This window comes from Gasterosteus aculeatus, chromosome 7 (assembly GCF_964276395.1).
Source record: "Gasterosteus aculeatus chromosome 7, fGasAcu3.hap1.1, whole genome shotgun sequence".
NCBI lineage: Eukaryota > Metazoa > Chordata > Actinopteri > Perciformes > Gasterosteidae > Gasterosteus > Gasterosteus aculeatus.
In genome coordinates this window covers 2,398,329-2,421,701 of record NC_135694.1, presented here as the reverse complement: position 1 = coordinate 2,421,701, position 23,373 = coordinate 2,398,329, and the positions used below count along the sequence as shown (strand labels likewise).

Genomic DNA, 23,373 nt, shown 5'->3' with positions numbered 1-23,373 from the left:
AGAGGCTCTTGCTTCCAGTCTCTGGCTGCTTGTGGAGCATCTGGGTGGAGGATCCCGCAGCACCGGAGGATTTGTTTCCCGTTTGCTCTTGTTTTTGAGACTTGATAGTTCGTGGAAGAAGCCGCGCGGGGAAGCGGATCCGCCGCCGTGTTTCTCCAGAACTGCCCGGGAATTCTTCGCCCTAGAAACAAAATCGGACTTTTTCAATTTTTACTTATTTTACTTTAGGGAATATATTTTAGGATTTGGGAGCACTGTGTGTGTAATTAAAGCTATTGGGTAAGTGCGCGCGGTGTATGTCCGTGCGTACTCGTGGCCATGCTGGAGGAAAAGAAGGCCCCCGGTTCTCTGCAGCAGGGGACCGGCAGCAGCAGCCCCGGTGACCCGGTGCGCCGGTAAGGACCGACACTACGTCATGTGTGCGTGCGTGCATGTGTGTACGCATGGTGTGTACGCATGATGTGTACGCATGATGTTTACGCATGATGTTTACGCATGATGTTTACGCATGATGTGGGGGTGCTCACGTGTCTGAATCCAAAGCCTTAAAGGCTTTTCTTCAGCTATGCGTATAAGACGTTCCGTCACAGAATACACGCACGCACACACACACGTGCACGTGCTCCACGTGTGCCGGTCCTGCTTCAACCAAGCTCTAAATGTCTTTATTAATTCGAGTTTGCGCCATTGGAACCAGTCGAACACCATAAATAAATTGCTTTGGGCGTGAAGCTTGTAAATGGTCTTAACCTTTAGCTACTTATGTACATTTCCAGATTTTTTTTTAACCAACATATTTTGGAGACTCTTTTTAGACCCTTTTTATAGAATGCTTTTCCGACATTATATCAAAACGCAATTTATCTGACCGTATCATTAGTTTACCTTGTGAAACTAATTGTTATTAGTCATTAATCATCAACAAAAACACGGTCAACTTTTTCCGGCTGTTTCTTCTGCCTTCATTTCAGTTTAGTTTACTCACCTTTGTTTTGGACTAAATGCTAACTGTTTCAGTTTCCTTAAGTGTTAATTCCCCCCCAAAAACCTTTAATGTCTTTTCCTTGAACACCCGGGACCCTGGGGGGACGTCCACAACGCGCGTGTGTGTGTGTGTGTGTGTGTGTGTGTGTGCGTGCCAGGCCTCAAGGCCATTATGGGCTTTGTGTGGGTTTGTGATGGAATAAAGGTATAAAGGAAAGTACCCCCCACACACACACACATACAAACACACTGTTTGTGGGGGTTATACCAGCGAAAGGATACGATTCAGAAGGTAAAGCTGGATAGAAGAGAGGGACCCTGTGTGTGTGTGTGTGTGTGTGTGTGTGTGTGTGTGTGTGATGTCTTCTCCTGTGAGGTGTGAGATGGCTCCAGTCTGATGGGGGCTTTGCTCTCTGTCACCGTGGACTCGGACGGCTGGATTTAGGAGTGTTTATGGGCCCTGCGCTGTCATCTGATGCTTGGAGCACGACCCTCTCGTCTGCCGGGTGGAAGTCGGGTGTTGTGTGGATGCATCCGTGGTCCACGGGCTCCTCCCGCTGCAGACCGCCAGGCTCTGGAATCCTGTCACACTGGAGACTCCTGAGTTTAAACGCACCGGCACGAGGAACGTGCTTCATAAAGAGATTTTTTTTGGGGGGGGGGGAGACGAAAACACGCCGACCTTGAACTTCACACACACACTTCATGCCGCCCTACGGTTGCGGACGCACAACTCGACCGAGCACCTCGTAAACTCCCGCCAGCGTTTTGTTCTTCACAACGTGGCAGGTGCGAGCAACACGTTGTGTTTTACAAACAGAGAACAGGCGCGTTTAAAAGTGCAGCTGCTGCCGAGGCCTCTGGGAAAATTGCTTGTGACTCCTCCCCTTTTCTTTGAAACATTCAAACAAAATAAACAACCATATATATTTTCCCTCTACATTTAGTGCTATTTAGAGCCCCCATTTTCTATAAATAGCATAGCTGAATATAGATAAAAAAATATTATAAATGGAGCGTTTCTTATCATTTAATCACCCGATTATTCATGATGATCCAAAGATGAGTTTTGGTTGTTATAAGTAGTCCTGTGAATTTCATTTCCACAGAATCACAACCGGCAACTCCTCAAAGAGGATTGTGTAATAAGTAATAAGTGTGCGTGTGTCGTCGTGTTGTCGCAAAGCCTCGGGTTCCACTCCCTTGCCGCCGCCATCTTGGATCGCTGTCGCCGCCATCAGCGCAGCCGGTTGTGAAAACGGTTTTTCTGGGTCAACCAGCCAGCGGAGCCTCGGGATCCAGTCGCCGAGTGTTACGAATGCAGACAGGACGTCGTCGTACAAGTACGCGCGTGTGTGTGCGTGTGTGTGTGCGTGTGTGTGTGTGTGTGTGTGTGCGAGAGAATAAAAGGGTCAAAGAGGCAAGACAAGCGATTCAAAGGGACTTTTCCTACATCTTCTAATGTATGAAATTATATTTTAAAAAGTACAAACAGTTAATCAAATGCTCCATATTGAAGTTTATTGAATAACAGTAAAATCCTGCTTTTGCATGAGTGAATCGGCTGTTCTTTAAAGTCACGATGCATCAAATGTCACCGGACTTTATATTTAACTTGGACATCCCTTTAAAATATCTCTACACCAATTAATAAATGTTCATTAATTATCGCCACCGCACTCTGCTGAAAGACATTTGTGGCTCTGAGTGACCACAATTCTGAGTTCGGGCCGGCGGGGATTTGTTTTTCATCAACACTGGTTAGACCCTCTTAGTAACTGCTCCTCAGAGGCCACTCACGAGGTATCCAGACACACACACTCACGCACAGACACACACAGACACACACAGACCCTGTGAAGCGGATACAGTGTGAAGACGAAACTCGAGCAGGCGGACTCGGGACGTCTGAGTCCGCCTGCGGGATCCGGCCTTCCCCAAATCCGCTGTAGAAAAGAACTCACGGTTGGTTTCGGCTGAGGTCATGTGACCAACCCCCTGTTATTTGTATGATAAGATTCATAAAAATGAACGTCTTGCAAATATCATGTCAGAAACCCCCACAAAACAGGAGCTAAAGTTACTTGAGGACATTAAATGAAGTGGAATCGGATTAACCCGGCGTCCTCGTCTCCTCTCTCAAATCGTTCCTCACAAATATCAAAGCGTTTGTTGGCACAGTGATATTTATGACATGTGCCTTGCTCAGCAGCATCTCGACAGCCATCACGCTGGGGGAGGGTAAAACATTCCTTGCTCATCTTCCCTGCTCAAATTCTCCTTATGCTGAGGCGGGGAAATAGGAGCTGCGGATTTTTAAAAAAAATTTTATGGAAAGATCCTCGCGGTTGAAGACGGATACTAATTTGAGATTTCACATGGTGGCTGATCTGGGGTCAGGTTACCTCCAGCCAGAAGAGCTGAGATCATTAGAGAGGGTCGGGGGCTCTAGATGGTGCACATTCCTCTGTGTGTGTGTGTGTGTGTTGTGTGGAACAGATATCGGCACATTTGTGCGTTTCTATCTGAATAAATCCAGCCTACTCTTTCTGAAGAAGTCCCTTTACCTCAGTGTGTGTTCTTCGTGGCGAGGTCACCGCCACGTGCCTCTGTCAGGGTAGCGATGACAGCCTAAAATAAACATCTTTTGGCTGCAGCTTCCAGACACACACACACACACACACACAGGACCAGAGGTCCACCAGTCAGCTGTTGGTCTGGTGTTAAGCCCTGTGGTTCGGCGGATAAATTGCATATGTTATTAATTTGATGCAATCCCCAACAGAGAAAAGATCCTTTAGTGAAAATATTCACCGTCACGTCAGAATGACCACATGCTGCATCCTGATCTCCTACAAAATAAAGTTTATTCTATTCTGTTCATTATGTTCTGAGGGTATTTTCAGTTTCAAGGAATTTGAAATACTTTGCAAATATATACTGGTGGACAATTTACGTAACATGCTTGTCAACATCGTTACTTTGTAAAAAAGTTTTGCATTTTTTACTCTCCATGCTTACAATCAATACTTAATTTTGCAACTAAAAAAAGGTTGCATCTTTAAAACCTATCATGATTACTATTTTGACTCGGGGCAGTCTGGTACTTTAGAGATGCCTGTGAATAAATAACTTTGGATGCAGGACTTTAATTGCGTCCCTTTAACTGTAACATTCGCGCTTTTACTCTTTTACAACCGGAAGTGTGTGCCACACAAACCGGTTCCATCCGGGACCTCCCGAAGATCAGTTTGAACGCATCACAGGCAAGAAATATTCTCAAATAACGGAAGGTATGCATACAAGAAATGTCAGTCGACTCGGTCTTTGTCCCCTGAAGCCCGCCTTTAAACGTTTGTTGTGGCCGGGTCTCACGTTAGCGCTTGCTAGCAGCAGCTAGCGGGGCTAATGTGGCTAGCCTAGCCATATTAGCAACGAGCAGGGATGTGTTTATAATGTTACGCACGGGGGGCGGTATATTGCGGCTGTTTGGTGTTGTGCTGCAGCCAATACGCGTTCTTAATTGCGCATGACAATTTCGGTGCAATGGGATCAATAACATATTATTTCGGTGATCAATTGCACTCCGGGTCGCAATCTGCACCCTCACGGACTGTGAGGCGCGCTCCCGCGAGGGACTGATTCTGTCCCGCTATAAGACATGTTGAGTCCTTTATGGACCCATCAGCATAAAGCAGCATTACATGCTTACGTAGCCCAAGGGAATTACCCACAAGTCATTGCAACGTGACGATATAGAAGGGATAAGGAGTGAACTCATTGAGACTAAAAAAGGTAAACAAGGAGGACGGCACAGGTGTGTTTAGGTTAAAACATTAAAACAAAAAAATACACATTTAAACATTAAGGTTTAAAGATGAAAAATAACAATCCCATCCACATTCACACCGTGTCAAACCCTCACAGACTCTCACACTCATCCACCGAACCAGGTGGCTTTGGGATTGGGTCTTGGGTTTGACCATTTCCTGACATGTGCCTCCAGAATATGTCGATCTCATCCCAAATCATGAAACCCACCTCGAGGACACGGCGGAGGAGAAACACTGACGTGTTTTGTGTAGAAGTGATTCTGACACAATCAAATTCAAGATGCGTGACGCACCGCTGTAGTGACCTCAAACTAGAGCTGGACTCTAACCGATCCTCTTTGTATTCATGCAAATCTTTATATTTAAATGATCAGACTTTCTGCTGTTCACAGTATACGCATCTCCTCATTAGAATCTGTTTAAACCACATTTCTTACTCAATACTGAACTCTACCGCTATTATCCTGCCACCAAGTCCTCTCCCCTCATTTCTCCTCCGCTTGTATCTCCCACGATGTGACACTAGAGGAGTTGAGAGTCAATGACTACAGTAAACCTTATAAATGGTTGAATATATGGCTTCAATTTCTAGTTCATAAGTCTTTAATGCAGCATGATATTGATTGAGTGACTTTTTCTTCTAAGGATACAATAAAACACTAAGTGTAGTGTGCTTTAGGGCGGCCTTACTATGATCGACAGGTCTGCCTCTACCAGTCTTATTCAGCGTCACCACATCACTCGTCCACATTGTCAGTATCGTTTATCGAGACAACTGCAGCGAGACCGGGCCAGTCCTACGCTGTGTACGCAATGACTGCTTCTTACCATATAGGGTTCTGTATTGGGAGTCGTACACCTATCGGCATCAAGTGAAGTGTTCTCAGGATGGTCTGATCCGATCATCTCGTAAAAGGAAATGACGGTTCTGGTCTGTTACATTTTGCCACGTGTCTTCTATGCTTTGGCTTGTCTCAATTTACTGTTTAAACCAGAGATGAAAATATGAAAGAAAAATAAATGAGTTTGTGTGTGTTCTGCTTCCGGGAAAGTTGTTTCCTACCTTCATTTGTTTTCTTGCCTTTGCCTCCTCTGTTCTTTCTTTGCACTGAGTACTTGGAAATGAAACCGACTGAATGAATGCGTGTCTCACAGCACCAGAGTGGACGACTCAAGACGAGACCATCCAGACGATGGATTTAACCCATCCAATAACCCCATCCTTTGTTTGTTTTTATTGTTTGTTTTACTTTCCAGCGTTGCATTGCTATCAGAGCCCTGCGGCCCTTCTCCTGCTCCACGGACCCTAACGAGCCCCTTGCTTGGGGGGCTCCACAGGAGCTCCTTGCTGCTTGGCCAGCAGGCTGCCTCCTTGCGGCTGGCTCAGCTGAAAGCCCAGCTGGCAGTGACGCAGATAAACAGCGCCCTCTCTGTTGGCAGCCGAGTCGCGACCTTGGCGTCCAACTCGCCTGCTGCCTACATACCCGCAATACCCCCCTCCCCAACCGCTGCGGCCATCAACCTCCTTAACCTTCTGAAGATCGCAAACACCATGTCCCATCCCCTCTATAACCCCTATGCCTCTGGGAACCAGATACCCCCCCAGGGGCAGTATGGACTCTCCAGTGGACACGCAGAGAGGGACCCTCGGACAGCATCTCGACTTGGACCTGGGTCCAGCTTCGACTCCTCTGGAACTTCTTCTGTGACTTCTAGCAGCTCTGGGAGAGTACCTCCATCTCAGCTGCCTCAGCTGATGAGCTACAGGCCTGAACAGAGTAGGACCATAATGGACGAGGGCATGGAGAGGTCTATAGACATGCAGATCAGCAGAGCCAGAGAGGAGGTGAGGCTCCTCAGCAAATCAGCGCATCAGCCCCTAGACTCTCGATATAGTAGCATTCAAAGGGAGAGTCTCTCCTCGGGCTCAGTGGTGGCTTCCTACCCAGTGTCCAAGAACTCAGGCCCTCTAGGGCAGAGCTACCCGGCAGTTGAAAGTGTCAGTAGCTCCTCGGACTGGTTGTCAAACTACAAAAGGCCAACTGCAGATGAACCCTCAAAATGTTATGCATCGTCTGCCTCGTCAAACTATGCAAGCAATGTTGATGGTAGGTTCAATGCGGCCAGTGAAAGACCGCGTGATAGGCCGTCCATTCCAGGGTTGGGGGATTTCGACAAAGCAGCTCCGGACCCCAGAGCGCCCACTCGACAACACAAGTACACCTCTGAATCAGCTTCTAACATACTGGTGCATTTTGGACTTGAAAAAGATGACTTGGAACATCTCATCTCGTACCCTGAAGACCAGATCACCCCTGCCAACCTGCCGTTCATCTTGCGGCAAATTCGCCTTGAGAAGACCAAGAAAGCTACAACTGCGGCTCCATCAAAACCCTGCCCCGAACCCCCACCCTACAGAATGACTCATTCCAGAGGGGCCGGGATGCGCCAGGAGGAAATGCCCCCGGCCGGCCGGCATTCTAGTAATGTGATTGACTATGGACACACAGGCAAATATACCGGAGGGGTTGGGGAAGGGATTGGAAGGACCAGTGGAGATACCAGTGGTGGGAGTGGAGGTATGTCGAAGATGGACACTTCCGATAGCAGCGGACACGCTCGAGAACCACAGCAAAAGCCCGAGTTGAAAAGCATTGCGTTGGGTTTTTCTCGTGACCAGGCGACTTTGGTTTCCAGTTTCAGCTCTTTGCACAGTACAACGCCGAGCTCTGTTGCTCCCCCAAGCAACGACCCGACCAAACGAGTGCAAACCCACGCAATCGTCAGCCCTTTCCATCTCAAAGACGCAGACGTCAGGGTTGTCAAGTCGGAAGCCCCCAAGCCCGTTCCAATGAAAGAGCCACAGGCGGATCGGCAGTCATCAATGAAAACCCAACCGGCCCCCACTCTGTACCGCTGTTTGCATCCCAGCAGACCGAGTCTGGTGCTCCTTGGCAGTAACAATGCCAGTGACGATACCAACCAGAGTAAAACCCCAGGACCACCGTCAGCCGTTGCAGAGCAGATGAAAAAACAGCAGCAGATGCAGAAGCAGCAGATGCAGAAGCAGCAGATGCAGAAGCAGCAGATGCAGGTGCAGCAGATGCAGGTGCAGCAGATGCAGGTGCAGCAGATGCAGGTGCAGAAGCAGCAGATGCAGAAGCAGCAGATGCAGGTGCAGCAGGTGCAGCAGATGCAGCAGATGCAGAATCAGCCGGTGCAAAAGATTCAGGTGCAGCAGCAACCGACTCAACAGGGACAGAATCAGCTGGTACCGCAGGCCATGTGGCCTCAATTCTTTCCCGCCGCAAAGCCAGTTCCCCCGGTCCTTCACATCTCTGGCTTCGCTAACACTGTGCAGCGCCCGGCGTTTATCCCGAGTCGTGGCCCCCCAACCGCTCGTCCTCCTCCGCTTCTCACGCCCCCAAGCCTGATGGACTTTGTTCATCGGACAATGCCGCCTTCGGACAGTCAGCCCCAGGACACGGCTGCAAGATCCAAGAGCCTGCCGACAGCAGCCATGATGCACGATTACGCAGCAGCCACGCCGAGAGTCTTTCCACATACTTGTTGTCTGTGTAACCGAGATTGTCAACGTATGCCGGTGAGTAGAAAAGTCTGCACCTTTTTAAATGTATTTATTTTGTCTCTCCCCTTTGGAAATTGTGGGCAATTTATTTTAATATTGTCATGGAAATATTGGAAAATATATATTTCATTCTGAAATACAGTTTTTTAAATGATTACTTTTTGACTTTTGGGGGATTCTCTAATCTTGAATCGTGAAACAATTTATTTCTTTGAAACGAGGATGGATTGCAAACTTGTGATTTCTTTTTTCCCCCTTAAGTTAATAACTAATTTGGATGTACTGTACCAGTTAAAAGTTCTCCTTCAATGAGAAAGTGTGTCCAAACCTGACTGGTACGATATTATTTTACCAAAAGGCTTCTTGCAGCCAGTTACAGCCAGCTGCCTTCTCCTTTGTCTGTTATTCCAGTTTACAGTTTAACCGACATGTGATTCAACTGACTTGTTGGTACATCACTTGTTTAGACAGATAAAGATCCAGGTCATCGGCATACGACTATTACCATTTACTGTGAATAATGACTGAAGAATAATGTGATTCAACCACATGGGACCAACTTCTGGGACAATTGTTGAAAACTGAAGCCCTTAGATCTGAGCAGCAAGCATCTGCACGCCTGAAGAACTTCATCAGAGGATTAATGGAAGAGGACTGGCTAAGAAACGGTTGTTAGTTGTTGCGTGTGTAAATGCAGATGCATATATTGATATCGCATACTTGCTTGAAACTGACTCAAATGCCTCAAATTGGATGTCGGTGACAATCGAGTCGATCTGATACTGAACGCCTTTTTTTATTTGTTAAAAAGCATTTCAGTACTTTTATATCTATGTACCTTTTTGAACCCAAAGATGTTAGGAAAGCAATGTTTAAGTCCAGCCCGATGACTTAAATAATGATCCAATCGCCTCCTCACAGCTCATCAGTGACCCGTCTGTATCGCATTAGTTCTGAGCTTCTGCCGGTATATTGATATATGTAATGTCATCATGCAGCCCAGCTCCTTCTTCTTTTTAACCAAACAAACTCCAACCAGAAACCTCAAGTCTTTCCCAACATACCACACAATCAGCAAGATTTCGTGGGACCGTCTGTCCATTTGGGACACCACACTTGTCAAAACATAAATGGCAAACCCACCAGCCCCCTCGACCCCCTCTTCTCAGTTTCCACGTCTCGTGTTTCTGCCGTTGCCCTGGTACCTGATGGTGACCTCTGCTGGGATGACCTTCAGCTTACTGAAGACCGAAGAGCCAGACGTCACTCCATGAAGAACCTGAGAAGGAAGCTTCCTTCTGGTTGCTTGTCCCCGGTGCTGCTTTATTCTTTGTCTCCATGATGGATTGTTGCTCTTAACTCAAAGTTGAAAAAAGTCTGCTGTAATCTACCAAATGTTGTGAGGACTAAATGTCCTAAATGATGTTGTCCTGTTTCCATGTGTATTTGTCACTATTTGGTTCATATCAACACCATCATTTAAACACTGAGAGTCGCAGCTCTTCACTTTGGCTCTTCTGGTCCTTCACATGAGTGCCGTTGAATGAAGATTGAAAGACATCAAGTTAAAAAAAGACTTGCTTTCTTAAGACTTTTAATATCAGGACATATCACCACAAACTGGACACTTGGACCTCCAGAGAGGAGGAGCTGTTTCTCTGTGGCTGCTGGAACGTTGGATGAAATATCTCTGTTGAGTTAATACGGATATCTGACAGCAGTTGTTAGGATCTAATTCTGCGTTTGTTGTTCCGACTGATAGGATTGGATCTCCCACCAGAACTCCAACCTTCACCTGAGGAAATGCAAACTCCTCCGAACACAGTCAGTCCCTTTTTTCTTTGAATTTATTTCCTAAACAGATATTACTTCACATTTAACCAAAACACCTGCCTGAGGTCTGCTTCCTCACAGACGAATATCTTTTTCAGTCCCAATGTGGCCTCTTTCCTGTTCTAACAGTTGCTTCATTTATTTGTTTTCCAACAGATTCCCAGAGTGGGATGGTGACATTGCTCTCAGGTAAATTAGATTTAGCTACACGTTGTATTTAGTCTTTCTGCACGGCTACAAAGCGACATTGTAAGAAAACTACCAATGTCAGACTTTGCACCACACGTGGTCATTCGGGCATCTTGACCTCCCTCAAGATGTTTGTCCATTGGACCGACTCCCCCAACGTGTTGTGAGACCTTTGCTTTCCTTTTGTTTCTCATGCTTTTCATCCGTCGCTCTCTTCAGTGCTGCGGGTGAAGATGCCGAGCCCTCAGCCTCCTCACAGACTTCCCAGCATCTTCAGAAAGCCAGACATGGAAGCAGCTCCCGCTCCCCGAGCCCGCGTCACCATCGGCCCGGCGACAGGCGGGACAAACGCGGCCGGCGATCACCGTCGCCGTACAGCCCCAGATGCACTCGCAGGTCTGTGGTGCGTGACGTCTAAAAGGAGCAAATACGTTCATCTGACTCGGCACGCTGAGCTTTGGTCTGAACTCTCACCAGGTCCCGCTCTCGCTCCCCGTGGTCCGACCACCCCGCCTGCTCCCGCCATCGGTCACCTTCAAGAAGCCCTGAGAGACGAACCTCGCCCAGGAGAAGAGAAGATAGATGGTCATCTCCGAGGAGGAGCCGGGAGAGGCGATCATCTCCAAGGTGGAGCGACGGGAGGCAGTCTCCATCGAGGAGGAGAAGCGAGAGGGAGTCTCCATCGAGGAGGAGAAGCGAGAGGGAGTCTCCATCGAGGAGGAGAAGTGAGAGGGAGTCTCCATCGAGGAGGAGAAGCGAGAGGGAGTCTCCATCGAGGAGGAGAAGCGAGAGACTATCGCCTGAACGTAAGACGAGCAGGACGGACCACTTGGTGAAGAAACTGCTGGAAACATCAGGTTTGAGAAACTACAAACACGTCAACCACTCATTTTGTGGCGGAACGTACTGAATTCCACCAACACGACCTGTTTGTTCACCACTAAATGATCATCTTTGTCCCTCCAGCTGTCCAAAGTCTGTCCAAGCAGTCTGACCTGGAGACGGTGGTTAAGACTCTGGCTCCGGCCTTACTGGCCGAGCTGGCCAAGATGAAGTCCACGTCATCGTCTTCCGTTGGAGAAAAGCCCTCCTCGTCTTCTGCCTCCAAGCAGTCGGCCAAAAAGGCCTCAACGGCAAGTGACACTCAAAGAAAACGCTTCTCTGTTGCTCCGTCACTGGGTCGCAGGTCCAGGTGTAAGTGGACGTGATGGGTTTGTTGTGTCCTTTCACTGATGGAATCTGGTACCAAACACTGCCTCTCTTATTTGAGATGAATGTATTCCTGTACATGAATAGACCGGGCAAAGCTGAACACACGCACGCATAACGTTTGCACTAATATCATGTGTTTTTCTTATTTCAGACGAATGAAACCAGCGAGGTGAAACTGGAGGGGGTTCATAACGTCTTTCACAGTGAGGTGGTGGCTGCTGTGCAGAAATTTGGGAAGATCAAGTCCGTTGTCCTGCACCGGGCCACAGAGGAGGTACTGTGTGTATTGAGAGGCTTATTTTTGTCTTTTTGCAGCATTCAAACAACTGTGCTTTTAGCAAGGTTACTTAATATTTAGTTGCCGATCAAGCCGCCCGGCGCAGAGCGGCAAAGAGCCTCGGTGTGCGTAAATGTTTCATTGGTGTGTAAATCTGTAAAGAAATAATGTAATAACTTCATTTGTGTAAATGACCTGCGGTCATTAGGTGTGTGGTTATAGTCAGTGTGTATATATATTCCCAGTGGTTGTATTCATAGTCGACATCTCGCTTTGTTTCTGTTCACTTGTAGGCAATCGTGACATTCGATAAAGTAGAAGACGCCAGGAAATTGAGGAGCTTAAAGAGCGTCGACGTGAAAGGGCATCGAATCACTGTTGCTGGACGAAAGGTATTAAACGTTACGTCTTTCTTCCTCCGGGAAATGAGCCTGTTCGTATTTGTCAGCTGCTCAACTTTCTTTGTATCGAAATCAATTCCTCATTGTTTCTAATATCCAAATGACAACATTGTTCACGTTGAGACTTTGTCTCTTAGTAATGTAAAAAAAATGTAATTTCTTTTTTTTACTCCAGGAGACTGTTGCCAAGAAGCTAAAGCCTTCCCAGAAGTAAGATATGTTTCACGTCTCTTTCCAGCTGGGGGCTTGTTTTTGCATCACTGCATTACTTCCCAAGTTTGTGTCTTCAACGGGGAAACGTGTAACTTTAAGGGAAATGTCCCTATTTTCACAAATCTGTTTTGTTGGAGTCTTTCCAGGATCTCAACCTGTGAAGAATAGTAATATTTTACAGTGGAGACCATTTGAAACCTTCACACTGCCTTTCTGTCTTGAACCTTGAATATCTCCATTTTCTCCTCATTGTGACCCAATGAAACGCTTTTGTTCACAGAAAACCAGCCACGGCCGTCGCCTCCACTCCTCAAACCACAAGAAAGGCCCATGACCCTGAACCTTCCATTTCTACTCTTAAATGTCCTGCAAAGCCCCCGTCTTCACCTTCTGGAGCCAAAACGGCCACAACAAGCCGACTCCAGAAAAGTGGCGTGAAAGGCTCAGTCAAAGGTCGAGGGACTGTCACTCAAACAAAAACAAAGAACATCTCAGCCAAGCCAATAAACAAAGGAAAGTTGCCTTTAAAGAGAGCTGTGAGAAAAACATCACCAGGGACCAAGTCCACATCTCCAAAATCCACCCCAGAAGAACCTGAAACCAAGGTTCAAGGAGCCACGGTGGTCAAAAAGGATCTCGGCGAAGCGAATGTCCCCAAAGAGGCGGAACCAAGGACGATTGAGGGAACGGGAGCTGAAGTGGAGGAGCCCATGGAAGTGGCAAGTAGTGCAGAGAAAGAGGAAGAAACAACAACCACGGAGGCGGCGGCAGAAAGTTCAGCAGACGAACCTGCCGGTAGTCGACCTGCGAGCAGCGAAGCTGATACGGGGCCGACCGAAACCTCGGGACCGGATTCCGCCGCACAAGGACCGGAGAACCGGGCGGAACCTTCAGGCATCACGCAGGAGGCCGCAGGAATCTCCACGGAAGCAGCTGAGGAGGCCGAGCTGCCAGCGGGACGAGTGGAGACAGAAACAGCGGGAAAAGGTGCGTTGGAAACCGTTTAACGGGCAGATAGCGAGTGTTGTTGAAGTTTGTCCTGCGGTGTTTAGAGCAAATAACTCTGAACCGCCTCACAATTGATGAGCAGCCGTTTTCCACTTGGTTTGCACGGAGACGTCTTTGGCTCCTTCTTCGTCGGCTCGTCATTATTACAAACGATTCGTTCAACCGTGCAGAATTTGACCTTGAGGATAAAACTCCGGAGGCAGAGAGTTCAGCCGGCCAATCTGGTGAGAGGGAACCGTCCTCCGTCGAAGCTTCGCCCCCCACCCAGCAGAGCACCTGCCCAGAACCGCAGTCCGCTGCACCAGGACCGCAGCAGGAAGCAGGAACCTCCACTGAAGCCTCCACGGAGGCCAAGCCGCCAGGTGAAACAGGAAGGAGGTCATTGGCCGATGATAATGATCTTTTTATCAAATACTGACGTTCGTCTTGATTAAATGTGGTCTGTAGATCCTGAGCAGGCGGTGGATACCCAAGGGGAGGCAGAATCATCCGCGAGGGCTTCCAGGAGCAACGCGCCTCTGGCCACGGCCATCGGCACTGATGCAGTGTTTTTTGGGGAGACGCTGGGATGCCAGATGTACCCAAGCAAAATACGTGAGTCGAGAAAGTGTCGGCGTGTCATTTTACGGTTTTTCTCTGCTTTCTTTGCCAATTTCTTTGCCTCTCCTTCACAGCGTCAGTGCCGGACACGACCCTCTCTAGTGAAGAGGTACGTTTGGTCAAACCCTTTGTGTGCGTCGCTGTGCCTACACATGTAGTTTACCTAAAGATAGAAGGATAAAGCTCTTTTCTATTTCGTTCCATGCAAACCGTTTTGGGCTGCTCCTTTTTTGACTTATGCAATGAATGTGTGTTTTTTAACAAACCATGACTGCCCTATTCATTTATTCTCTCGCCAACATTTTACAGATCATTGCGAAAGGTTACAGGCAGTTGGTCGTTGGCCACCTGCCGGACTACGACAGCTGCTGCTACACAGAGGAAGACCTGGCAAATGTGCTCATCCCATTTGGCTTTCAATATGCAGAAGACCGCATCTACGTTCTTCCTCAGTCACGCATGGTAGGCCTCAGGTTAATCAGCCGTTTCTATTGTTGCTGTTCATTCAAACACTTTTAAACACTTTGAAATATGCAACACGATAATGGCCGAGTACGCTGAGCAGATAAATAGACGTATTAACACGTTTGTGCGTTTCCTTTAGGCCGTCATCGTTATGCCGACGGCTGAGGATGTGCACAAAATGATCACCGGCCCCGTCAGGGAGGGCATTTTCTTCAAAGGACGGAAACTCTCTTTCCGTGTTGCAACTGACAATCCGATGTTGACACCGGTAAGCACGTCCACGCTTCGGTTTTTATTCTCCGTTTTCACTTTTACACGAGAGAAACAAACTCTGAAAAGTGAAGCCGATGCTGATGCGCCACGAACAATTGATTTCCATTGTAGTCCCCTCGTATTAAGGTCTATGAGAAAGAAATATATACGTATATATATTTTCACAATCCATTTATAGTAATATGTATAGACTGAGTCTGTAGAGTATCGACTTTACATGAGTGTTGGTTGTGGAAAAGTGTCTTTGTAATCTACAATAATGCCTGTTTCTCTTCTTAGTTCGAGTTTTATGAATCACTGACGAACCAGTTTCGTTACGTAAGTCATTTGCACAAATACACACCTTTTTTAAAAGCTACACTCAAGCTTTAAACAAAGTTCTATGTCATTTTTGATTGTTAAGATGCCTTTAAATTTAGATTCTTAATTTGCTTCATCAAACATGGATGAAAAACAACTATTGGAAACACAGACCTGCAAACTCGCTGTTTTAAAAATCAAATTGCCATGCACGTGAATCACGTAGATCCAAAAAGTGTCTTTGTAATCCACAATAATGCCTGTTTCTCTTCTTAGTTCAAGTGTTCCAAATCACGCACAAAGCCACTTCGTTACGTAAGTCATTCGCACAAATCCACACTTCACTCCATCTCTTTTTAAAAAGCTACACTCAAGCTTTTAAACAAAGTTCTTCATGTAACTTGTGATTGTTCAGATGCCTTTAAATTTAGTTTTGTTAATTTGCATGGAACAAAACTATTGGAAAGAGTTGAAGGGGATACATGACACTTATTTCAGATATTTTCTTTTACTTTGAAAAGCTTTCCCAATATTACTCTATTTAACTTTTGTTTTGGACGTTTACCTCCTCTTCTTGGTGCAGACTGTGGATGGTAAGGGAACACAAACCATCTTCATCACAAACATTTCATGGAGCGAGGCCTTGAAGCTCCGAGAGTCTTTGAAAACAATCCAACACGTCAAGAACTTCTTTCCTCTCCTCAACAAGGTATGAACACAACAACCAACACACACACACAAGCAGGTCAGTTGTGATTGGTTTAAAAGGGACTTCCTGTTCCTACTCATGTGTCCCAGGTGTTCGTGGACTTTGAGAGCTCTTGGCATGCTGATCGGCTCGGCGTCTGGTACAGTCTCCTGAAGCGAGCCCCTAATCACAAAGTCACCAGGCTGACCGCGCCAGGCGTTCACAGTTACACCAAGAAACGTGAGTGTCTGTAGTCATCCGCTCAGGAAAGGATGGATTTTTGGTTGTAAAAGGTTGGTCACTGTGTCATGAGTAATAAAGCTATGTTCCCATAGGAATGTTTTCTAACTGAGATTAGCGACATATAAAGCAAGATGAACATATTCCATCGCGAAACACTTTGCTCTGCTTTTCTTGGAGCAGCACCAAAACATCCCGAGTGCGCTCTGCCTCCCAGCGAGGATGCTGTTACCGGGGCAACCGTCCCGCCAATGGAATTTGGCATTCCGCAGGGCAATGTTGAACCGTTCTGGGTGACGCTGAGATCGGATCCCTTCCTGTTCCTGACCCGGTCTCCTTGGTTCATCATCCCAAGTGAGAGAGCGACTCTTTGACCCGTTGACTTTTGTGCTCTAAATGAAACGTTTCCTTCTACCAAACCTATCCAGCATTGTATTTGCTTATGTTCATTTTTATTTCCCAGAATTCCAGACAGTCCGAACACTGAATGATATTGCGGTAAGCTCAATAATTTCTCTACATTTTGGTTAATAAAAGTGTCATATTGCAATCGGTATTGGGCGAATCCGTCTTAAAGGAGGAGGAGCTTGTTGGATTAATGTTGTTGAGCAAACTGAAACAAAGCGTCTGTTAATATTGACACATAACGTATTAAAATGGACCGTTTTTAATCGCCCCAGAAGCCAATACTCATATTCTGCTTTGAACGCTGTGATTCCCAGAAGGCCGTGCGCGGCCCCAAGATCCCAACCGTCATGTTGACCGGATTACCGGAGGGAAACTACCGGCACGACGACGTGGTCAAGCTGGTCCGGCGCTTTTTCCCCAGATGGAGCCTCTCCTCTGCGTTCTACGACGTGGTGGTCTTACCTCTGCAGAGGAGGGTAGGCCTCACGGACCGCACGCCCCCACGGGGACACACGCCTGCGTGCTCGCTGTCGCGTTAATTCAACGCAGCGGTGTCGTTTGAAGTTTGATTGTTTTTCCTTTTCCGGTCTTCCCGCTCGCACCTCCAGGCCTTTGTGTTTTTCGCTGATTGGACTTCGTGCTGCAGTTTCGTCCGGGATCGTTTAAGAAAGCAGGTTTCTGTGCTGGATTGCCCGCTCACGGCTCACTTTGTCTTGGAGGACATGAATCCCTTCTCCACTGAGGTACGGACACGAGGAGCCACTGCACGACATCCCATGTGACGTATGTAGCAGACTCCCAATCAGCTCTTTGCTCCGGTGAGCGAAGCCAACATGTTCCTGGTACCGGACCACCGGGCTCGCCATGAATAAGCCCGCAAATACAAACGTGTTTCCCTACTTATGCAAAGACATGTTGGTGTGAAATAAGGTCTTAATGGTGATACTCACCGTATTGAGGTATTGAGACTGTTCTGGTATCGGTGGGCTGTGCAACATTACTGTCATACGTTTAAACGCAGATATGAACCTTTCCTGTCGTTGATCTTTCTGCAGGAGACGATGTACGCGACTCTGATGAAGTGGAGCAACGCTGTGAGTCCATCACCACGTCTCTAAATCCGCCCTGAAGTGGAGGCGGCGTCTTCGTCTTTGGGCCTGAAAACCTTTTTGTTGCTCTTCAGGGGGTCCCGGAGCCGGAGGGTCTGGAGGAGCGGCTGCTGTGCGTGGAGACCTCCGAGACGTCGCCGCACATCACCAGGGCCGTCATGGGCGCCGTGGCTTCCGTGGCGTCCTTCGCCGGCTTCCTGCCGCTCGCCAACAGGGTGCGAGAGGACAAATGTGACGTTTAAACCACTTCAGACACATAAACCGAATCCCATGTCAGTGGATCGAAGTCACTGATCACTTCAGTTCCATCTGCAAAGGGCGTAAATATGTTTTCTTTAATGTTCACTTCCCCTCGAGTGCTGCTTTAAGGTGTCCGTGGACCTTCAGTCCGTAGCGGTGGGCTGCTAGCTGTGCTAACTTGAGCTAGTTGACTCATAAACTGCCTGGATTTTCTGTTGCGTTTAAACAAAATAATTTGTTTGACCTTCAGAATTCTTCATGTACGTGTTCTACTCGTGTGCTTCCATCTCACTGACTTGATCCCTCGCTCCTCTCTGTGTGTCCTGGACTGTCCTCCCCTCTCAGATATGCATCGAGATGACGGACTCCGGCGCTGTAGCCCAGGTGGTGAAGGAATTGAACAATGTCTTAAAAGGGTCCACGGATAAACCTGAAGCTTGGTAAGCGCTGTGAGATCTTTCTTCCTAATGACCAATGTGTCGTGAATCTTTGGATAAAGTGGATATCAAAGTACCTGAAGCTCCTTAAGACTTATGGGAAAGTCCTAAAGAACACACAAGCTATCAAACATGAGCCGTAAGTACAGACAGGATTCATGGAACAATTCAGCTGCAAAGGGACTTCCTTCTCCCTGAGACCAGCGAGAAGCTTCTTGGTGTGAAGAGACCACATGTGATCCAGATGTGGAAACACCGCGTAGAAGTTTCAATCTAGAAGAGACGTCCCAGAGTGCATGAGATCCATTAAAAACACCTGTGTTTCCCCACTCAGTCTCCAGGTTGCCTTTGTATGCGTTCCTGTCTTTAAAACATTCTCTCTCTCTCTCTCTGCAGGAGTGAAGTTCAACATGTCGAGACGTGAGTACGTCCCCTTTGTGGTGGATTCCTGTCGGGTCCACGTGGAGACGATGATCCATTTGATGACTGTTGTGACCTTGTAGGCTGTTAGCTGGTGGCACATTTCGCTGGATGAACAGTTTTCTATTAAACACTCTGGTTTGTGTCCTTTCTGTTTATGGTTTCAGTGTGAAGAGCCTGAAACGGCGTCTTCAATATTCTAGCGAGAACCAGAACTTACAAGACGGCTCCGTCAAAGTCCAAACCGAGCCCCTTGCTGCGAAGCGTCCAACCCCGCCCTCCTTACCTGGACTACCGGATATTGGGTCACAACCTGCCGAGAGAACCGGTGGCTCAGGTGGATCCACCGTTGCTCAGCCCGTCCCAGCAGGACCAGGTGCTGGTGCCGTCAGCGACGCCTCCTTGGAAGAGGACGAGGAGAAAGTAGCCACCGAGTCCACTTTTGGTCCCGGAGACGTAGAGAAAGCAGCAGAACGGGAGGACGAGGAGCCACTCGCGACGTCAGCCTTTACTGCTGATGTGACCTCTGATCTGGGTCCTTCCCCGTCAGCCACAGCGCTCGCGCCCCAAGAAAGCTTCGCCGCGCTTCCTCAGATTAACGCCGACGTTTTCCAGGCCATCGCGGCGGCAGTTCGCAACCACCGGCTCACCCGAGAGAGCCGCTCCAGGAGCGAGGAGAAGGAGGTGAGATGTGGCCTTCACTGTCGTCGGCAGCAGGCCGACCCCTTATGAACCGGCCAGGAACGCGTTGTAGCACCTGGTCAGGAAACGGGGACGCTTGGTTCTGGAGCTGGACCTTGAAGCGGCTTCAGGGGACGAGCTGGTGCTCACGTCCACGCCGTCCCTCCACGGCCCTGCGTCATAAATGTCTTCCCGCTTCGTTCACGCGGCGCTAACCTGTAAATACTTTCTCCAGAGGACCAGCAGAAGCAGCAGAAGCGCGAGAGATGCAGCGGCTGAAGACGCGCCGCAAACGGAGGTAAACTGCCTCGTTTTTCATTCCCAAAAACCTTCCTGTCGTCTTTGTGTCCATCATTTGAGCCTTTTCACAGGGAGACCTGGATGATTCTGTCAAAATATGCAAATATAAACGTTTAGTTGCTTTTAATTCGAAAGCCAACTGATTCATGGTCCCTTTTGTCCCGTGTTCAGGCTCAGGATGATGCTACGTGTCACATGGCCTCGCCCGATGCCGCTCGCTTCGATGAGCTTAATTTCAACATGGATGACTTTGTCACTGTCGACGAGGTCGGCGATGACGTGGGCGACAGAAGCCCCGAGCCTCATGGCTCCTCTTCATCCAGGCAGTCCTCCGGACCAGGAAGAGAGGGACAAAGCCTCCAAGTGTCCGCTGGCAAACAGACCTCAACGGGGTCCTGGAAAGACTCTAAAAGCACAGCATCTGCCTCTCCTTCCTCATCCAAGTCCACCGAAGACTTGAGCTCTTTGGTCTGTGGCTCACCAACCAGGTCCTCCATCAAACCCTCCGCCAGGGCCAGAAAGGCCGTCCCCTCGTCCCCGCTGTCTACTGAAACCCCGTCTGCACATTCTGCGGCCAAAGCCTCCACCGCTGCGTCCTCCGGTTTACGTAGCCGCTCGTCCTCTGCACGTGAAACAAAGAGGATCGCCTCAGCAGCAACGTCCTCGGCAGCAGCGTCCTCGGCAGCAACGTCCTCGGCAGCAACGTCCTCGGCAGCAACGTCCTCGGCAGCAACGTCCTCGGCAGCAACGTCCTCAGCAGCAACGTCCTCGGCAGCAACGTCCTCGGCAGCAGCGTCCTCAGCAGCAGCGTCCTCGGCAGCAACGTCCTCAGCAGCAGCGTCCTCGGCAGCAACGTCCTCGGCAGCAACGTCCTCGGCAGGAAGTCTCTCCGAGCAGCTTTTGGAAGGACAAGACGCAGAGCGCACAGTGGACGAGTCCGACCAAAAGATGTCAGAGACACTAATAGAAACCTCATCAGAGACACTAACAGAAACCTCATCAGAGACACTAACAGAAACCTCATCAGAGACGCATCCGCCTCACGGAGAACGTGGGTTACAGAGTCTGGAGATCGACATTAACGTCAACACACAACAGCAGAAGCAAAGCGCAGAAGAAAAGGAAGAAGATGATGTTGACAAACGTACCAAGGCGGAAGAAGACCAAAGCCACCGAGCTGTTGGTCCTCTCGGGGACAGAACCGATGACCCGATGGACGATGGGGAGCGAACACGCAGCTCTGAAGCCCAGACGAGCGGACCGAACGCAGGCCAGACTTTGCGTGACGAAAGCCTCCAGGTGGCGGACGGCGTCGGCGACGAGGTCCTAACCGGCCCTCCGAGGTGTGAGGAGATGGAGGTTGACGCTTCTCTCCAGGTGTTGGACAGCGTTACAGAAGGCGAAGCAGCTACAGGACAAGAGGACAGCTCCACGGGAACGTCTTGGGATCATTTACAGCTGTTAGATGCAGGTAGTGAAGACACGCCGAGGGACATGGGGGACGAGAAGAGGACAGCAGAGGACGAAGTCAAAGCTATGGATAATGGTGACAGACTGGTTCCAAATGAAGACTCTTCTCTTCCTGACGCCGGAAACAAGGAAAACTCCAAGGACCCAGAAAGGGACGTAACTGGACAAGAAGCCTTTGAGATATTGGATCCGATCGACGATCTCACTTCAGCAGAAGATCACGGCCAGAACCATGAAATGAACAGTGGCCAAATCTCCCAAGAAGACATCCTGGCCACGGAGGACGAGGAAGACGCATATCGGGTAATTGACTCGGTGGAGGACCAGCCAATGACTACGGACTCTGAGACCGGCCACCAAGGAAGAAGAAACTCGAGAGGGACGGCGACCGCCAGAAAAGACAACAAGCCGTCCAAGAGGAGTGAACCCACAACCACCGCGTCCACAAGGGACGAGAAGGAGCCGTCCCCAAAGAAACCAGACAGAGCGGGTCAAAGACATGAGACGCGGTCAAAGCCGGACCTCATTGCAAAGGTTTCCGAAAAAGACAAAGAGGTCCCCGAAGACGTTGAGTTTAAGATAGTAGATTCTGTAGAAGAAGAACCGGTTCGACTCGCTGCCACCCCGGAGATGTCTGTCAGAAGAAGAAGTGCGAGAGGAAAGAAAGAGGACAAAACCACAGTGGATCTCACAGACGCGTCCAACAAAGCACAGGAGGCTACTTACAAGATCTTAGACTCTGTGGACGATGAGGAACCGACAGCAAGAGCCACCAGAGGAAGAAGAGGACGGACGACGAAGAAAGAGGCCTCAAATGAGAAGACCGAAGACACCCCGACGGGACGCAAGCAAACTCCCGCCAGAGAGTCACAGGAACCAAACGGGGGAGAGAAAGGCGCTTGGAGAGCGAGCACCCCGTCACGGAGGAGCGGCAGTGTGGTGAGCGAGTTCAGTCAGGAGGAGCGACCCGCTACAAGAAGCAAAGGGACGAGGGGAAGACCAAAGAAAGGAGCCAAAACAACTAAAACATCAGCATCTAAAGATGCGCCTGGCGAGGAAGAGGCGACGTATCGGGTCCTGGACTCCGTGGAGGGCGAGGCGGAGAGCGCTCTGATGGACGTGGACCAGCAGGGGCTGAGGAGTGAACCGCTCACAGGATCGCCCAAAGATGGAGAGGAGGACGAGCCGATGTATCGCATCATCGATTCTCTGGATGACGATCAACTATTGACCGGAGGGGACGAGACACGGGAAGGGGCATCGGCTGAAGAAGAGGACGCCTCACCGCGCGCCGGCGAGGACGACGGGGCTGTGGAAGAGGAGCCGCTGTATCGGATCGTCGACGACGTGGACGAGTCGTCTCCTGCAGGACCTCAGAGGGATCCCGCCGGTCCTGGAATGGATGGCGAGAAAGACGACACGGCGCGCAGTCTGGTGAACCTGGACGAGGTGAGCGAGGAGGAGGAGGAGTACCCCGACGACACGGCCGAGGAGGAGGAGCTGAGGAGGCGACAAGCCGCCGCAAAGGAGAAGCAGATCGCCGAGGAGCGAGCAGCGAGGAGGACCAGGGAGAGCGAGGAGAGGAGGACCAGGGATGCAGAGCGAAGGAGCCGGAGCGGCAGCAGCAGTAGAGGAGGCGGGGCAGGGAGGAGGAGGGAAGAGGAGGAGACGGGGGCGGTGGACCCCCAGGAGCTGGTGACTCTGGATGAGGTGGGAGCAGATGACGGCGGAGAGGAGAGAGCAGCGAGCGGCACGGAGTGGGACGGCGAGATCACGGGGGCGGAGCTGCAGACGCTCGTCACTCTGGATGAGTTCATAGAAGGAGAAGAGGAGGACGGGAAGGTGGAGCAAAGCCCTCGGAAGCCCCGCCCACCCAGCCAGGAGGAGGAGTCCGTGGACCTCTTGGACCCAGAGGTAAAAGTTTAGTTTTCTTCTGTGGGGAAATCACTGTAAAGTGCACATTCACACGTGAACCCAAAGGGAAGCTCAACTAATACAAGATGCTTTAAGGCTTTGGTGACTTTGGATGAAGCTGGCGACGATGAGGAGGAGCAGCCGGACGAAGAGCCAGCTGAGAGCAGATCTGCCAAACGCAAAAGCAATGACGACTCAGGTTTGTGTCGCTCCGTCACCACGTAGTTCAGCATCAGGAACACCTGCACGTTCCACATCTCCGGTGGGCGGATGACTCTCACCTTGGATT

General features: G+C 49.4%; 1 protein-coding gene across 7 annotated transcripts; it reads left to right on the top strand.

Moving 5' to 3' along the window:
• Positions 1 to 171: 171 nt before the first annotated feature.
• LOC120822370 (uncharacterized) lies at positions 172 to 23,344 on the top strand. Of its 7 annotated transcripts, XM_078105373.1 has the most exons (33): positions 172 to 395; positions 6,075 to 7,956; positions 8,017 to 8,421; positions 10,169 to 10,230; positions 10,396 to 10,428; positions 10,648 to 10,824; positions 10,906 to 11,285; positions 11,395 to 11,561; positions 11,792 to 11,914; positions 12,211 to 12,309; positions 12,494 to 12,528; positions 12,812 to 13,518; positions 13,710 to 13,901; positions 13,987 to 14,133; positions 14,214 to 14,248; positions 14,449 to 14,601; positions 14,744 to 14,872; positions 15,157 to 15,195; positions 15,454 to 15,492; positions 15,761 to 15,886; positions 15,976 to 16,105; positions 16,289 to 16,459; positions 16,569 to 16,603; positions 16,828 to 16,989; positions 17,122 to 17,256; positions 17,569 to 17,607; positions 17,697 to 17,837; positions 18,208 to 18,302; positions 18,696 to 18,719; positions 18,887 to 19,403; positions 19,636 to 19,698; positions 19,872 to 23,084; positions 23,181 to 23,344. In XM_078105373.1, exons 1-33 carry the CDS (start codon positions 319 to 321, stop codon positions 23,307 to 23,309), a joined length of 9,861 nt encoding a protein of 3,286 aa, XP_077961499.1. In that variant the 5' UTR covers positions 172 to 318; the 3' UTR covers positions 23,310 to 23,344. The 7 variants fall into 7 exon arrangements, with proteins under 7 accessions (XP_077961499.1, XP_077961498.1, XP_077961503.1 ...); XM_078105372.1 differs by having other exon boundaries at positions 6,075 to 8,421; XM_078105374.1 differs by lacking the exon at positions 172 to 395 and adding an exon at positions 4,176 to 4,277 and having other exon boundaries at positions 6,075 to 8,421; positions 23,181 to 23,343.
• The last annotated feature ends 29 nt before the right edge of the window (positions 23,345 to 23,373 follow it).

Bases quoted from the DNA above. Each gene is read 5' to 3' on its own strand.
- LOC120822370 (XM_078105372.1), top strand. From the start codon at position 319: ATGCTGGAGGAAAAGAAGGCCCCCGGTTCTCTGCAGCAGGGGACCGGC. The intron at 8,422-10,168 runs GTGAGTAGAAAA...TCCGACTGATAG, and splicing joins GAGATTGTCAACGTATGCCG to GATTGGATCTCCCACCAGAA. The intron at 14,602-14,743 runs GTAGGCCTCAGG...CGTTTCCTTTAG, and splicing joins TTCTTCCTCAGTCACGCATG to GCCGTCATCGTTATGCCGAC.